This window comes from Arachis ipaensis, chromosome B8 (genome assembly GCF_059453495.1).
Source record: "Arachis ipaensis isolate K30076 ecotype BB chromosome B8, ASM5945349v1, whole genome shotgun sequence".
NCBI classification, from domain to species: Eukaryota; Viridiplantae; Streptophyta; class Magnoliopsida; order Fabales; family Fabaceae; genus Arachis; species Arachis ipaensis.
The window spans coordinates 82,080,560-82,098,178 of NC_142443.1; the positions used below are offsets into that span (position 1 = coordinate 82,080,560).

The window sequence follows — 17,619 nt, forward strand, 5'->3', positions numbered from 1 at the left end:
TCATCACGCAAAAGACACCTTAAGGAGGTGTACCATGTTGGAGGAGAAGATAGGTTGATCGACCCCCCCAACATCACCTTCACTGAAGAAGACACTACGGGCATCATCCCAAGGCATGATGACCCCATGGTTATTACCATAATACTTTCCAATGCTAACCTCCTCCGAACATTAATCGACCAGGGAAGCTCCGCGGACATCTTATTTAAATTCGTCTTCGACAAGCTCGAACTACAAGATAAAGAGCTCAGAGCATATCCGAATAGCTTGTTCGGACTCGGAGACACCCCGATTCAACCACTAGGATACATCTCCCTGCATACGACCTTTGGGAAAGGAACTCGGTCCAGGACGCTGAGCATAGACTATATTGTAGTCGACATGAGCTCGGCCTACAACGCATTGATAGGTCAGACTACAATAAACCAGCTCGCTGCCGTGGTCTTCACTCCACACATATGCATGAAGTTTCCCACTCCAGAAGGGATCGCTACCACAAAAGGAGACCAAAAAATCGCACGACACTGTTACAACGAAAGTCTGAACCTTAAAGGAGATCCCAGAGGAAAAGAAACCAATACTATAGAATTCGGGGGAATTCGAGCTCGCGAAGAACTCCGCCCACAGCCAGAAGGTGAGACTCAAAAAGTCCAAATTGGAGATGATCCAAACAAAACAATAAATATAGGAGCAAATCTGAGAGAAGACTTAAAGGAATTATTAATAAAACTCCTAAGAGATAATTCCGACCTCTTTGCATGGAAGGCCACTGACATGCCTGGTTTTGATCCCGGACTAATGTGCCACAAGTTAGCCGTATACCCAGGGTCTCGGCCAGTATAACAAAAACGCAGGAAGCTCGACCCAAAAAGGTTGCAAGCTGTAGAGGAACAGGTAGAGACTTTGCTGGAAGTAGGGTTCATAAGGGAGGTAAAATACCCACTATGGCTAGCCAATGTGGTGCTGGTCCAAAAAGTCAAACGGCAAGTCGCGGATGTGCACCGATTACACCGACCTCAACAAAGCCTGCCCAATAGATCCCTACCCACTCCCGAACATCGACACACTAGTCGACGCTTCATCAGGCTATCAATACCTCTCCTTCATGGACATTTACTCGGGATACAACCAGATCCCAATGTATCAACCTGACCAAGAGAAGACATCATTCTTAACCCGAAAGCAAACTATTGCTATATAGTTATGCCCTTTGGACTTAAGAATGCAGGGGCTACCTACTAAAGACTGATGAATAAATTCTTCGCCGATCACATTGTAAACCTAATGGAGCTTTATGTAGACGACATGCTGGTAAAAACACAAAGTGAGGAATCGTTGTTACCCGACCTCACTAAACTGTTTAACACAATAAGAAAACATGGCATGCGACTTAACCCAGATAAGTGCCAGGCCATACTTCACATGAAAAGTCCGACCTGTGTCAAATAAGTCCAGCGGCTCAATGGAAGACTAGCGGCTTTGTCTAGGTTCCTAGCTGGATCAGCCTTAAGATCTCTCGCCTTCTACGTAACATTAAAGAAGGGAAAGAGGTTCGAGTGGACCCCAGAATGCGAACAAGCCTTCCAAGATTTCAAGAAATTCTGGGGCAACCACCTGTCGTTACTCGACCTCGGGAAGATGAAGAGCTCATACTATACCTCGCCACAGGGAGTCGGGCAATAGCCTCAGCGTTGGTCAGAGAGGACGAAAGTGGGCAACAACCCATCTAGTTCATTAGCAAGGCCCTACAAGAGGCTGAATTAAACTATCAAAAGATAAGAAAAGTTTGTCTACGCCCTCATACTTACTTCCTGACGACTCCGACCATACTTTCAAGCTCACACCATCAGAGTACGGACCAACCAACCCATAGAGGGGATCTTACAGAAGACGGACTTAGCTGGAAGAATCCTACAATGGGCAGTCGAGTTGTTCGAATTCGACATCAAGTACGAAGCATGGACAGCTATTAAATCCCAGTACCTAGCCGACTTCATCGCAGAGTATAGTGACACCCGGGGCACCCCCATAACGTGGAGCCTTTATGTAGATAGCTCCTCAAACAAAACCAGAAGTGGCGCAGGCGTCATTTTAGAAAGCGATCAGGGAACCCAAATCGAGCTCTCCTTAAAGTTCGAGTTTCCTTCCTCGAATAATCAAGCTGAATATGAAGCACTACTAGCTGGTTTGAGGCTGGCTAGGGAAGTGGGAGCTTAAAGACTTACCATCTTCAGCGACTCCCAAGTAGTCACTTCGCAAATAGAAGGATGCTATCAAGCTAAGGATCCCACTATGAGAAAATACCTTGATAAAACCAAAGAACAGCTCAGACAATTTAAGGGATATGAGGTCCGACATATACCCCGAGAACAAAATGCCCGAGCTGATGCACTCTCAAAACTAGCCAGCACCAAACCTGGGGACAACAATAGAAGCCTCTTCCAATAAACACTCCGAAATCCATCGACCTTGGAGGAAGAAAAGATCCTAGCCATATCAGGACAGGATCAAGGATGGATGACTCCCATAATCAACTACCTCAAATCAGAAACACTCCCAGTAGACAAAAAGGAGGCAAAGATGCTAGTACGAAAAGCACAGTACTACACCATAATACAAGATGTCCTATATAAGAGAGGCTTCTCTACACCTCTCCTAAAATACGTCCCGACCTCTCCCACAAGGGAAGTTCTTGAAGAAGTCCACAGTTGCATATGTGGCAATCACCTTGGGGCACGAGCCCTTGCCAAAAAGGTACTCTGAGCTGGTTTCTACTGGCCGACCATGCAAAGGGAAGCAACAGAGTTTGTCAAGACATGCCCACCATGCCAGAAGCACGCCAACTTCCACATAGCTCCACCTGAGGAGCTCATCTGCGTTACTTCACCCTGGCCATTCGCAAAGTGGGGGCTCGACCTCCTTGGTCCTTTCCCCCAGGGGTCCAGACAAGTCAAGTTTTTCATTGTAGGTATAGACTACTTCACAAAGAGGATTGAAGCAGAGCCATTAGCTAATGCCACAGCCCAAAGAAGTCAGAAATTTTTATACAGAAATATTATCACAATTTTTGGAGTCCCATGCTCCATCACCACAAATAATGGTACTCAATTCACCGACACAGACTTTAGAAATTGGTAGCTGATCTAACAATCAAGCACCAGTTCACCTCCGTAGAACACCCACAAGCTAATGGACAGGCGGAAGCCACCAACAAAGTCATACTAGCCGGGTTAAAATGAAGATTACAGGACGCCAAGGGAGCCTGGGCCGAAGAGCTCCCACAAGTTCTATGCGCATATCGGACAACACCACAACCACTGGAGAATCACCATTTCGACTTGCTTATGGAATGGAGGCAATGATTCCAGAGGAAATAGAAGAAGGATCTCCCAGAGTAATCCTCTACAATGAAGAGACCAACTCCCAAATTCAAAGGGAGGAGCTCGACCTACTTCCGGAAGCCCGAGAAAGAGCTCGGATTAGAGAGAAAGCACTAAAGCGTCGAATGGCCCTAAGATATAATCAGAAGGTAGTCTAGCAAAGTTTCGCCACCAACAAACTCATCTTAATCCGAAATGACATCGGAGCAGGTCGATTAGGAGAAGGGAAGCTAGCAGCCAACTGGAAAGGACCTTACAGAGTTGTGAAAGTACTGGGAAAAGGTTACTACAAGGTGTCCGACCTCAAAGGGCGAGAGCTACCAAGGTCATGGCATGCCTGTAACTTAAGAAGGTACTATAGTTAGAGAATAATAAAGATCTAAGGTCAAGGTACACTCTTTTTCCTAAAAAGGTTTTTTAATGAGGTGCCAGGCCAAGATCTACAGACTTAGAAGGGTAAGCACACATATGTATATATTCCTGTTTATATTTTTATCTTCTATTTAAATAAAGTTTTCAGATTCCCTAAAAAGTTTCCTACCAAGACGCATTAATCTAAGCTCATAAAAATGCAAAAATTCATCGACCGATTACAAAGAGGTCAGCAAGGTGAAAATCAAATTCATCGACCGATTACAAAGAGGTCGGCAAGGTGAAAACTAAATTCATCGACCGATTACAAAGAGGTCGGCTGTAATCGGTCGGCAAGGTGAAAATCAAATTCATCGACCGATTACAAAGAGATCGGCAAGGTGAAAATCAAATTCATCGTCCGATTACAAAGAGGTCGGCAAGGTGAAAGCGTAGAAGCAGATTAATGCAAGAAGTTATAAAAAGTAATCCATAGAAAGTGACCTGACGAGGTCTGACTAAAAATGGATTGCTAAAAATAACTTAAGAAGGCCCGACAGAGAAGTCGGACCAGTGAAAGGATCACTAAAAAGGGACAAAGACATCTCGCAAAGGTCCATGAAAGACCAGAAGTGCTTTGCTGAAAGGTACGAAGTCTTCAAAAAAGACACTACTTAAAAAGCAAAGGCACAAGATGAAACGGCGCTAAAAAAGTCATCCAAACAAACTATAAAGAAAAGGTTCCCCTTTGAACACTACCTGAAAAGTTGTTGGAATATGACTAAAAAGCCCGGACGGGTCGACATCAGCCAAAGGCACGATCCAAAGCAACAAACTCAAAAAGAGAACGAGTCAAAAGCCAAAAAGGTTGAAGACAACTTAAGGCTCAAAAGGCTCTGAAAGGGGAACAACTCCGCTCAAAAAAGGCGCGATCTCCAAACAAGGCTACAAAGAGTCGTTCGAAACTAAAAAGGTTCTTTGCAAAAGAACACTAAAATGTTATCAGACAAGAGCCCAACCACCAAGTCACAGGGACTACCCGACTTGATACAAATTTAACCAGCACTAAGTCAAAACAAAGGTGAGACCCCCAAAGGCAAGAAAGGAAAACTCAACCAAAGGAGGTCAGACTGGGAAATACGTAAATACAAAGGGTTGCAAAAAACGTAAAACCCCAGACGTTTGGCAAAATACAGCTATCATAAATAAAACATTAAAGACTTATAAGGCCACCTAAAAGGCAGCCTCAGAGTTTAAAGTGTTTTGTTTTTGCAAAATAAAAGTTGCTAAGAAAAGCAACCAAGTGTCAAAGAGGTCAACCGCATAAAGAGTTACAAAAACGAACAAGTCTAAAGTCCACAAGCTGGACTAAAACAATACACAAAAGTTATAAAGGATTCAAATTCTCCCCAGTAGTAGCATCCTTAGGAGAGGGAGGTCTGGTTGCAAGAGGGATGGCATTGACAACCCCATCTGGGCCATTCAGTATCTCCACATCAGGATCAGACCCAAGGGGAGCCACCTCAGCTGAAGGAGTTGAAGAGGCTGAAGCTACAGAAGCTTTGGCTGGCGGCATAGGAGGAAGACCCTCATCTTCATCATCAGGGGAACACACTATCTTTCCGTCCTCTACCACATTATCCAAGCTAAATAGAGTCAGGTCGAGCTCAGGGGCAAGAACTCGGAATTGGGCCTTCAAATTCTCATATGCATCAGTCAGGCTGCCCACCAGATGACCCTGGAGCTCGGTATAATTGGCATGGGCAGACTCAAGCCTTTCTTTAAATTCCAGCAGCTCGCCATAAGTACGAGTATAGCTCTCCTTATATTTTTTTGCCGCTTCCTCTGCCAGTTTTGCAGCAGTCTCAGCAGCAGTAGCTCGGGATTTCTCCCTCTCCACATCCAGCTCCAACTTAGCAACCCTGGCATCCAGTTCATCCTTCAAGCCCTTAATTCTGTCAAACTCAGCCTCGGCTTCCTCCATAAAAGCCTTAGTAGCACGAACAGGGGACTCCTTGATAACCTGAGAAAGGGCCGCCCCAACATTGGCCACTCGGATACTACTACTTACAACAAAATCAAGATAACGAAGAATAGACACATCATCCAAAGAAATACTACCATGGGGAGCAATCAATTCAGTAGCAAAACTCACACCATCAAAGTCCTTGTCATTCAGATCATGAGAAACAGCATTTTTTGACGTTTTGGGGGAGGACCAGCAACAGTGGCAACACCAGAAGATGGCCGAACAGGGTCAGAAGGAATCCAATAGGCTTTCTTCTTAGCTACCAAGGCTTTGTCAACACGAGATATAGAAAAAGACTTTGGGTAGGTCGGACACCTAACTCCTGACACAACAGTTGAAAAATCTTTATGAAACCCCATGAGTTCGGATGGAGCTGGGAAGGGGCCACGTTACAATACCACAATAAGTCGATCTCAAAGGTAGAAAAAGGGATGGTAATGTTCAGCTGACTAAAAAAGTAGTTGTAAGCGTAGAAGAATGGCCGCTCTCCCTGAGTCAAAGAAGGAAAACTAACCCTTTCCTCAGGGTCAGGTGACACCAATTCATAATTCTTCTCTTCGTTCCTGTCACTACAAATCCTATGAAACCTCCTAAGCCTTACACAGTACTCGGGGTCAGCTACAGTCACACACATTAGAATTATCGAATGCAGCCAATCGGCCATACCAGCAGGAACCTTTGAAGACATCTCAACAATATTTTTTCGTGAAGACATAGGCCAACTATCCCTATAGCAAGGAAAAGAAAAAGCGGTCACTACCAAATAACTCGGATAGTAAGAAGACACTAAAAGAAGCAATCAGCAAATGTCAGATATGGCAACAAAAGGAAGCCCTAGGACTCGCAGGAAGCAGAAGATCAAGTAAATAAAGTCTAGGGGCACCCTTTGGAGGCAACAACAAGGCAAAGAACCCAGAAAAGAGAAAACGGCGTAAAAGTCTGAACCAGCCCTAACCCTCTCAAAAAATACAAGAAGTTCAGTATCATTTTTTCAGCATCTCTTCATATAGACAGCAAAGACCATGATTATCACAGATCATGCAGAGAAACATCAAAGAAAGTTTCAACCTTTTTCTACCAAAAGTTCAACAAAGACTAAAACTTTCTATGAAAGAAGGGCATGCAAGGGCGAAAAGCGACATGAGCAGCGACAAGCAAAACATACAAAGCACAAAAGAAACATAATGAAAGAAAAATAGGGGAAGAAAAAACCAACCTGAGCGATAGAGAAGGGGCAAGCGCGGTAAAACCAATGGAAACCTCAAGAAAGCCAAGGAAAGAAATGAGCCTTTTGGCGAAGAAAAGGAAACTCCTTTTTTCGCTGGGAAAAGAAGTGCAGAAAAATGAGCACTAGGACAAACAGAGAAGGAAGAGAGCTTCTTTCAAAATGAAATGCACAAACGAGCCAAAGAGAAAAACCTCTTCTTTGATTTCAAACAAAAGAAGGAAAAGAAACGACAAAAGCAAAAAAGTAACGTCCAAATTGATGAGCATTAAAAGCATGTGGGTATTCCCAAAGAGAAATAAAAGAGGCAAACAAAAACGCTTCGTATTTAAACTTAGCGTGAAACTTTCCAACAAGAAATACAGCCTGGATCTCGCATGGATCTCGCGTACGTGTGGTCTTGAATTCTACAAATCCTCATTTCTTCATGAATTCTCCACTTTGTATGCTTTTTCTTCATTTCTTCAATCCAATCCTTACCTTATAAACCTGGAATCACTCAACAAACATATCAAGACATCGAATAGAATTAAAGTGAATTAAATTTAGCAATTGTAAGGCCTAAAAAGTATGTTTTCACTCTTAAGCACAATTTAGGGGGAATTCTAAAACCATGCTCTTTTAATAAATAAATGTGAAAAAAGTTGATAAAATCCACCAAATTCAATACAGGATAAACCATAAAATTATGGTTTATCAATCACCATTGCTATTTACAAACATGATAAATAACCAAATACCTTCTTAATTAGAACATAATGAAAATTCTCACCTATATAATTTTTTTTTTCTTTACACTAGGTCCAAAATTGGCTTTTCTAAATATATTAATAATCAGAGTAAACTAAGGGCACATAATTGGAAAAGAAAAAATATAAAAGAAAGATATAATGTGAAAGAAGAAAACAACCAAGAAACCAAATGCCATTCGATTAATTTAGACAAGAAGAAGCAAGATAGGAAGCACCGGCAGTGGCATTGAAAATAACAAGAAGGGAATCATACAATTTGTGATATACTATAAATATACAAAAGTCACAAACCCAGATTTTTAGGGAAGTTAAAATTTTCCAAAATTTTGCACAAATGAATGAAAACAAAGAGAGACACAATACCTTGTAAGCTTCATGGTTAGCTATTATCCTTTCAGCTACAGAAGTAGTGGTGGTATCTTTCAGGCTTTCAAGCAAGCAAAATATCCCCATGTTCTTCGGAACCTCATAAGGATCACTTTCAAATTAAACAAGACAACATGCTCTAATATCAGTACTAGCAAAAAAGAAAGATAATATCTTTGCCATATATGAACAAAATAGCTTTCAGTGAACTTACCTTAAGTGAGTTCTCAGCAACACAACTTAAGAGATATTAAAAGTTATAATAATCTGTTTGATTCAAAGGAACAAAAAATATAAAATGAACATAAATAATTTCATTCAATGCTTGATTAAGAATGGTTAGGGAAATGGAAAAGACAAGCACACTGCACACATAAAAATTGACATATCTTTTGTAACTCTCCAAGGTGCACCGATAATGACTTCATTGGCATAACGGCAAGACAACACGCTAAGGCTATGCTCATGAAGACGCATAATAGGATAGTGACTCTCCCGGTGTTCCCTAAAGGTAAGTTGTTACTTGTTACCCTCTTATCTAGTGTTAACATCATACTTAGATAATACCAATCAAAATCAAATTTGCTAAATAAGAAACTATACCTCACTGTTTCATCTGAATAGATACCAGCTAAAAGAAAATTTCCAAGCTCCCTAGCCCACTTAAGAATCTAAAAGGGTAGTGAATAACAGAAAATAATAAGTCAATAAAAAAATACCATCTGTGAGTATTAGCTAATATAGTGCCTTTGGGAGAATGAAATTTGAAACTTGATTAAAATAGTATGAAACTTTATGTACCTCAACATGCCCTGCATAGAACATATCAATTGCCCCATTAATGTATACAATTCAAGCATTCGCTCCAGGCTCCTGAAGTTAGATGAAATGGCAATAGATTATCCCAATAAAAAAGTTCCTCACAATATTATAACATAGACAAGTATCACCATTTACTAAAATTTTGCAAAGATCAAAATGTTTCATATTTTGAAGATTAGTGATAACTCATAATGTTAGAACCTATCTCTGAAACTATCACAGACACCCTTTGTGTCTCTTCTCTGTGGAAAATTGCCAATATATAAAAAATAGGTTTAATTTCTCTGTTGGTCCCTATAGTTTCACAAAATTTTTAATTAGGTCCCTAAACTTTTTTTCCTTTTAATTAGGTCCCTGCACCAAATTGTTTTTCAATTAAGTTCCTCTTGGTAGTAATTGGCTTAATTGTATAGGGATCTAACTAAAAAAAAATTTGGTGCAGGGACTCAAATAAAAAGAAAAAAAATGTAGTGACTCAATTGAAAAAAAAAAGTTGGTGCATGGATCCAATTAAAAGAAAAAAAAAAGTATAGAGACCTAATTAAAAATTTCGCAAAACTATAAGGACCAATAGATTAATTAAACCTAAAAAATACCATGAAGCCAATGATATATCAAAACCAGTGTGTTACATCAAGTAGATCTCTAAAAATATTAATATACTTTGCAATGTCTCTAAAAGAATTAATAAACATATAGTAAACCAAAAAGAAATATAATCTAAATATATTCAGATTAATCAGTATGCTAAACTATAAAGTGGCAAGGGATCATCGCCATGTATGATATAGTCAATTTTGTATTCAATAAAGAGACGATTCATGAACTCCTCAGAAATTGCATATGGAGCATTAGGAATAGAATCCGAGTTTTTCTCTCATTGTTCCATATAGTGAAATGAACTTTGAAACTTACATGAACTTTTAATTATGTAAAATATTTCATCATAAAAAATATATATAAGAATATGAATTTGATTGAATTCGAATAGTTATAAAATTAATTTAATTTCTTCTAATAAAATAATTTCTAAAAATAAGGAACTCCAACTTATAAAATAAATTATAACTTATTCATATTTAAATTATTTAAAAAATGTGGATCGTTACAAATGCGCCAAATTCGTTGGCAGGCTTGGTGAATTGGCATCTGTTGAGAGGAAATTTCTCCGATTTTGGCTTTTTGGCGGCAGAGGAGTCGTCCTCGCCATTGTTCTCGAGATCCTTGAGGAGCAACCTACCAGTATCAACTACCGTGATTCTCCGCAGTGCTGGCATCATCGTCAGCAGAAGGTGGGTCCAATCACAGCACTGGCATTCAGGGGTTTATGGAATGAAATTTGAGTGACTACTTGAAAATAAAATTGGGGAATGGGGAATCTTAAAGATATAGAATCTTTGAGCTACAATTTCAATTTCAATTTCAATTTGAATGCGAAAACATATAGTGTTGTGTTGTAATGTGAGAAATAAGGATTTGTGAGAGAGAGATGAGAACATGTGTAAGAACCACAACTAATCAACTAGTTAATTAAGTGATTAATTGTCTAAATTAGATTCCGAAAAGTTAGAATGAGAATTTGAGGATTTAAAGGTGATTTTTGGACTTAGTGGGTCTTTCTGAGTTAGAAAATGTGCTTTCTGTGAAAAATTGTGAAAAACCACGAACTGGCAGTTGAACTAGTTGAACCGGTTCAAGTCTGCCCGGTACTGCACAAGAAAAAGTGAAAATCATCAAAAACCTTAGAAAAATATTAGAACTTAAAACCTGGGTGTTAATTTTAAAGGTTTGGTCCGAAGTTGGGCCAAACGGGCTAAAAACGCTAACGGGTTGGACCGGGCCCAAGCCCAACATATAAAAGGCTCAATTAGTGAACCCATTTCAGCATAACACACTAACAAACACACACACCCAGCTGAAAGAGAAGGGAAGAAGAGAAACTCTTAAACACTATTCACTTCAATCTTCCCAAGCTCATATCTTGAGCTATAGAGCTCCGATCGCCGCACTGTTTGCAGCTACGCGTTTCTTGTGAAGAGCTCTACAAAATCCATACAAGAAATTAGAGAGGTAACCACAAAATATTTTATATTCTTCTCTTCAAAATTTTGGTTCCTAGGGCTTTGGGATTAAGTGAGTTTTTGTGATTTTGGATATTTAGGTTCACTCTAATCCTTGCTTAGCATTGGGTTTTGACATCCAAATATGTTGGAAAAGGTAAGAGCCACCAAACCCTTGTGATTTTATGTTTAAATAGAACCCTAGGTTGATTTGTTGTGATTTATATGTATATAGCTTGATTATTATGAGTTTGGAGCTTGTTGGTGCTTGTTGAAGTTGCATTGGTCGTTGCATTTTTTGTTGAAAGCTCATTTGGTTCTCAATTTTGAGTTTTGGACATATAGGGGATCAGCCAAGGTATGGTTTCAGTTTTTTCTATGTAGTATATAATATTCATGGGCACTTAGGCTAGTGATCTATAGGATAGGTTTGAAATAAAATGATTGTTGATATGTTGAATGTTGATATATGATGGTTTATGATGAGTTGATGAATGTTGGGTTCAATTATGTTGATTTACAATGATATGATGATGTTGAATGATTGTATGGATTGAAAGTTGGTTTATTATGATAATTGTAGTGTTAAGATTGATGAAAGGGTAAGTTTGAATGTGGTTTGATCATAAGTGTTAAATAGTTGATGTTGAAGTTGAGAGTAATAAAATGAGAAGGAGAATGTAGTGAGGTTGGTGTATTATGACACAAAGGGTTAATTTTGATGAAAAATTGAGTTTTGAATGGTTGGTATAGTTTGGAATGTGTATGATAAGAAATTGGGGAAATTGTGAAGTTTGGTAAAATTGGGTTTTTGGTGAACTTTGTTCGATCATAACTTATGCCTCGGTTTTGAAAATTTTATGAAATTTATTTAGAATTAAAGATCTTTGAAAAGCCTTTAAATCGATATAAAATTTGTGAAATTTGGAATTTTGTAGAGGAAGTTATGATCATTCAAAGTTGGTGTTAAAAATCTGAAACTCTGCTAAGTTGCAGAATTTTATGATTTCTGATATGTGTGAGCACACACCCCTGTGCGGACGCACCTGCAAAAATTTTGATCTGTGTGGACGCACACACATGTGCGCACGCACAGACAGGGAAATACATTCTGTTTGCAACGCTAGCACAGTTTTTGCACACACATATCTAAGGATGAATTGCAACCTGTGCGTCCGCACACACCTGTGCGCACGCACACATTGGGAAGGCCAGTCTGTTGGGGGCGCTGGCATAGGTTGTGCGAGTGAACAGATTTCGTAAGTTTTGGCACCTGTGCGTACACACACCCCTGTGCGTACGAACACGCATTTAAAATCTTCCGGAGCGTGCGCGCGCACACCCCTGTGCGGCCGCACACGCCCTGTTTCTCAAATTTTTCTTTGTTTTCAACTATTCTACCTTCTCAACAAGGTTGTAAGCTTCTTTAAAACTATTTTAGACTTTTGGGCCTAGTTTTGGGAAGTTAAAACATGGGATAAAATTTCATGGATCTAGTTGATATTATTTGGAAAACTTAGAAAACGGAGGCCTAGGTTTCTAGCGTGCTGAGGATGGTTTGACGTTATGTGATGAATGGTTGATATATGAGATGAGAATTGAGGAACTGTTGAGTTTGGATTAAAATATGAATCGACGGTGGCTGAGATAAGTCAAGGACTCGAACGTGTGATGATGAATCACTGATGTATTGAAAAACTATTTTCTGAAAAACCACTGCACTATTATTTTATATTGAGATTATGAGACGCTATGCACCCGGCAGGGACGATGGTTGGATCCCGCCTGTCGAGGTAACCCTGCAGTGTAAGGGCGGTGGTTCGTGCTGCTTGCGTTGAGATGTGAGGTCTGTGGCAAGAGTATCCCGCTCGCATCCCTTCTGATCAATAAAGCGTGCAGGTGCCGGTACCCGGACAGTGATCCGGGCACTATATCGTGGGGGTTGCCATATGAGAATTTGAAAGTGCGACGTCTCCATGGAGATGTGTGGGGTTGGCAGTTGAACCGACAATGTGATATCACAGCCAGTAGGACAAGCATTCATCATATGCATTTTCTATCTGTTTGTATACTTTGACTACTTGAAATGGCTTGCCTATTTGTATAACATGCCTATTTGCTTTGTATACTTTGACTACATGAAATGGCTTGCCTATTTGTATAACATGCCTATTTGCTATTTGTATTAATTGCCTTATATGCTTCTACTTGTGATTTACTTGCATTGTATATTATCTGTGTTTTCAACTGGGATTGAGGAGTTTCGGAAGGCGGTGGCGATGGGATCGCATGGAGGATAGGTTGGTCACGGCTGTGGGATAGCGGTGTTTGAATAGAGTAGAAATTCCCTAAGATAGATTACCCGGTTCATTTATGTTAAGGATTACATAATTATGCTTATTTGTTTTAGAATGCTTAAAGTTTGAACTCTTGTGATGGATATGGAGTTTAGGATTGCCTTTGGCATCCCGGGGTCTTATATCCTACATCACTGGGCACTATTACCATACCGAAAACCTCTAGTTCTCATACCATATTTCTGTTGTATTTTTCAGATGCAGGGTGCAACCCACCTTGGTGAGTTGTTTGGTTGGTAACAGGAGTGGAGGATTCGGATATCTTTTGAGTCTTTTTGGCCTATTTTGTATATGTCTCTCACATTTGTATTTTGCTTTGCCTAGAGGCTTGTATTTGATAGAACAACACTTATATAAACTATTTTTACTGTCTGGTTCTGCATATCTGTATATGGCTAGCCGGCTTAAACTCCGCGAGTCGTGGCTAGTTTCCTATGATATTATATACTTATCTTTTGTTATATCTTATCTGTTTCTTGTGCCTTAAGTTAGTATCTTCATTAATATATTTTGCGCTTTTGAAATACTGTCTTTGAGCTATATTCTTCATCGGGCTCCTAGATTATATTATTCTTTCTATATATTATATGTATGAGCTTAGAACTGTCGTAATCTCTGATTAACCTCTGCTTTTCGACGCGAGGTAAAGTTTAGGCTAATTATGCTATTACATTTAGTGGTATCAGAGCGGTTCATCCTCGTGAGCCTGAGGGATGGATCGATTGTGCTTTATTGCATACTCTGCGTGTCTTTTCTTTTATGCTATTTAGGTTATCTACTTGATATTTCATAGCATACTTGTTTGTGAGTATCTGTTTGGGATAATTGAAGCACTAGGCTTTTGATATTGAGACTGATCACCTTGATATCGATTGTTTGGTATAGACAGGATCCTGAATGGCTACTCGCGGGCGAGGTCGTACTCGTACTTGAAGAGAGAATGAGAGTAACCCGTCGATGGATAATCACACTGAATTAATGACGGCGATGATTAACTTAGCTAACACGATTCAAGAGGGCACTGCTATGGCTACTCATGCCTTGCGGCGAACAAAGCAATCAGCTAGAAGCGAAAATGGAGAAGGCGTTGGGGATGACTTAAATGGTGTTCCAAGGACTCTAGCTGCTTTTCTGAGAGTTGACCCGCCAAGTTTCAATGGATCATCAAACCCTATTGAAGCAGAAAACTGGTTCAAAGCTGTAGAGCATGCATTACAGACTCAACATGTCCCAAATAATCAGTTCGTGAAATATGCGGCTTATCAATTAGCGGGAGAAGCTCAGCATTGGTGGCAAGAAGAGTGTCAATTCCTGCAACTACAGAATATGGATGTTACATGGGAGCTTTTTCGGACTACTTTTTACAAGAAGTATTTTCTTGAGTCGGTGAGGAAGGCCAGAGAGTTAGAGTTTATGCAGCTGAAACAAAGTTCAATGTCTGTGGCCAAGTATACGAGTAAGTTTGAAGAGCTCTGTAGGTTCTCAAGTGTATGTCAAGGAGCCCCTGAGTCCTATGAGGGTTGGAAGTGTGAAAAGTACCAAGTAGGGCTAAGGGAAGATATCATGCGTGTTGTGGCTCCAATTGAGATTAAAAGGTTCTCGAAATTGGTGAACGAGGCAAGATTCATAGAGGAATACATTGAGAAGATGACTTTGACGAGAGATAATCGTGGGGGTACCAGTAGCAGAGGTCGTGGAAAGCATTTTCCACCAAGAGGCCAGATCTTAAAAAGGGATGGACATGACACTCAGCACCGTCAAGGTCAACGAAACTTCAGAAGGAACAACAAGGCCCAGCCTCACCTGGCAAAAGGAGATGGTTGATGCTATACTTGTGGGAAGCTTGGACATATATCTAAGTACTGTCGCCGTAGGAGGAACTGAGATGAGGGTCAGAATCAATAGTAAGGCCGTGTGTGTACCTTGGATACACGTGATGCAACGGGGTCGGGTCCTCCGACGAGAGGTAAGCGTATGTTTTGAGTATTAAATTGCTTGGATATGAGGCTAGTCTAGTTCTATCTCTGCAAAGTTGCCGTTAGGATTTTAAGGGCTTAGAGTCGTGTTGAGAGTAAACTATGGGAAAAGAAGGATTCTAGTAGCAGTAGTTGAGAATTTCAGACTTGTGATGACGAATGATCCGATTGGACATGCTGAAATGGTTACCAAGCATGTCTAGAAGTCTTGTCTGTACCCTGTATGGGTGATGGGTGCAGTTCAACACTAGTGGCAATGGAAATACCGACTGACGCCTTTGTAGTTTTTAAACTATGATTTTTGCAGTTTTAAGGTTTAAAATGATTTTCAAGTCTGGTTTGGAGCTTCGGTTTAAATAGTTTGGTTTTGAAACTAGGATTGGAACTTTCGATCAAATGATACGATTTAAAAAGGAAGCTGAGTCCTAAGATTTTGTTAACTTACAATTTTAGTTTGCAAAATTTAACTTATCCAAAAGGGATTCAAATGGAAAGGTTTTGATTTAAGGCTTTCAATGAATTTAGGAAAATCATGCTTTAATATGATTCATTTACAAATAAAATGTTTTTGAATTTTTTAATAAGGTTTTAACAATGGACTCAATTAGATTGAACTTGTTTTAAAGGTTTTGGAAAATACTACAAAAAAAATTGGTATTTCGTTTAAGGAACAATTTTCGGATTCTTAACGACGATAATCAGAGTGACGCAGCGGAAGGCGAGAGAGTTTTCAGACTTTGAAGCAGAAGTTAACTTCAACACCTGTTTTAATCTTGCCGGAACCGCATGAACCATTCGAAGTGTACTGTGATGCTTCTCTGAAGGGTTTGGGTTGCGTGTTGATGCAACACCGAAATGTGGTGGCTTACGCATCGCATCAGCAGAGACCGCATGAGGTGAATTACCCCACTCATGACCTGGAATTAGCGGTGATTGTGTTTGCATTGAAGATTTGGAGACACCATTTGTACGGAATAAAGTTTAGCGTCTTTTCTGATCATAAGAGTCTTAAGTACATCATTTATCAGAAAGAGCTTAATATGCGTCAAAGGAGATGGATAGAGTTCCTTAAGGACTACGATTTTGAACTGAGTTATCATCCTGGAAAGGCGAATGTGTTAGCAGATGCATTGAGTCAGAAATCGTTAACAATTTCTTGGATGAGAATAAAGGAGGAGGAGTTAGTAGATAAGTTTGTGGATCTTAAGTTGGATATTGGTGAAGTTGCCGGAAGGGCTTGTTTAAATCAGTTGCAGATCTCAAGTATGTTTAAGACAGAGATTCAAAAGGCTCAGCAAGACGAACAGAAGCTTCAGCAATTGTTTCAACCAGTGGGTGATAAGAGGCGTGGAAAATTCACCAAGGATGATGAAGGGTTATGGAAATACAAGGGAAGGATTTGCATACCGGATGTCGGGAGTTTGAGGCAAGACTTGTTGTCGGAGGCTCACAATAGTGGGTTTTCTATTCATCCCGGAAGCACGCAGATGTATTATGACTTAAAGAAGATGTTCTGGTGGCCTGGGATGAAGGGTGATGTAGCAACAGTGGTATCCAAGTGTTTAACTTGTCAGAAAGTGAAGATAGAGCATCAGAAACCGTTGGGGATGTTACAGCCACTTGAGATTCCTCAGTGGAAGTGGGAAGGAATTGCGATGGATTTCATGACCGGTTTACCGAGGACTAGGTCGGGATTTGAACCGGCAATGTGATATTACAGCCAGTAGGACATGCATTCATCATATGCATTTTCTATCTGTTTGTATGCTTTGACTACTTGAAATGGCTTGCCTATTTGTATAACATGTCTATTTGCTATTTGAATTAATTGCCTTATATACTTCTACTTGTGATTAACTTGTATTGTATATTATCTATGTTTTCTACTGTGATTGAGGAGGTTCGGAAGGCGGTGGCAATGAGATCGCATGGAGGATAGGTTGGTGAAGGCTGTGGGACAGCAGTTTCTTATTAGAGTAGAAATTCCCTAAGATAGATTACCCGGTTCATTTATGTTCAGGATTACATAATTATGCTTATTTGTTTTAGAATGCTTTAAGTTTGAACTCTTGTGATGGATATGGAGGTTAGGATTGCCTTTGGCGCCCTGGAGTCTTATATCCTACATCACTGGGCACTGTTACCATACTGAGAACCTCCGGTTCTCAAACCATGTTTCTGTTGGATTTTTCATATGCAGGTTGCAAACCACCTTGGTGAGTTGTCTGGTTGGTGACAGGAGTGGAGGATCCGGATATCTTTTGAGTCTTTTTGGCCTATTTTATATATGTCTCTCACATT

The 17,619-nt window shown here is 40.0% G+C and overlaps 1 protein-coding gene across 1 annotated transcript; it reads left to right on the forward strand.

Annotated features, from left to right (window-relative positions):
* Nucleotides 1–14,299: 14,299 nt before the first annotated feature.
* LOC107611094 (uncharacterized) lies at nucleotides 14,300–15,166 on the forward strand. The gene has a single exon (XM_016313056.1). It carries the CDS (start codon nucleotides 14,300–14,302, stop codon nucleotides 15,164–15,166), a length of 867 nt encoding a protein of 288 aa, XP_016168542.1.
* The last annotated feature ends 2,453 nt before the right edge of the window (nucleotides 15,167–17,619 follow it).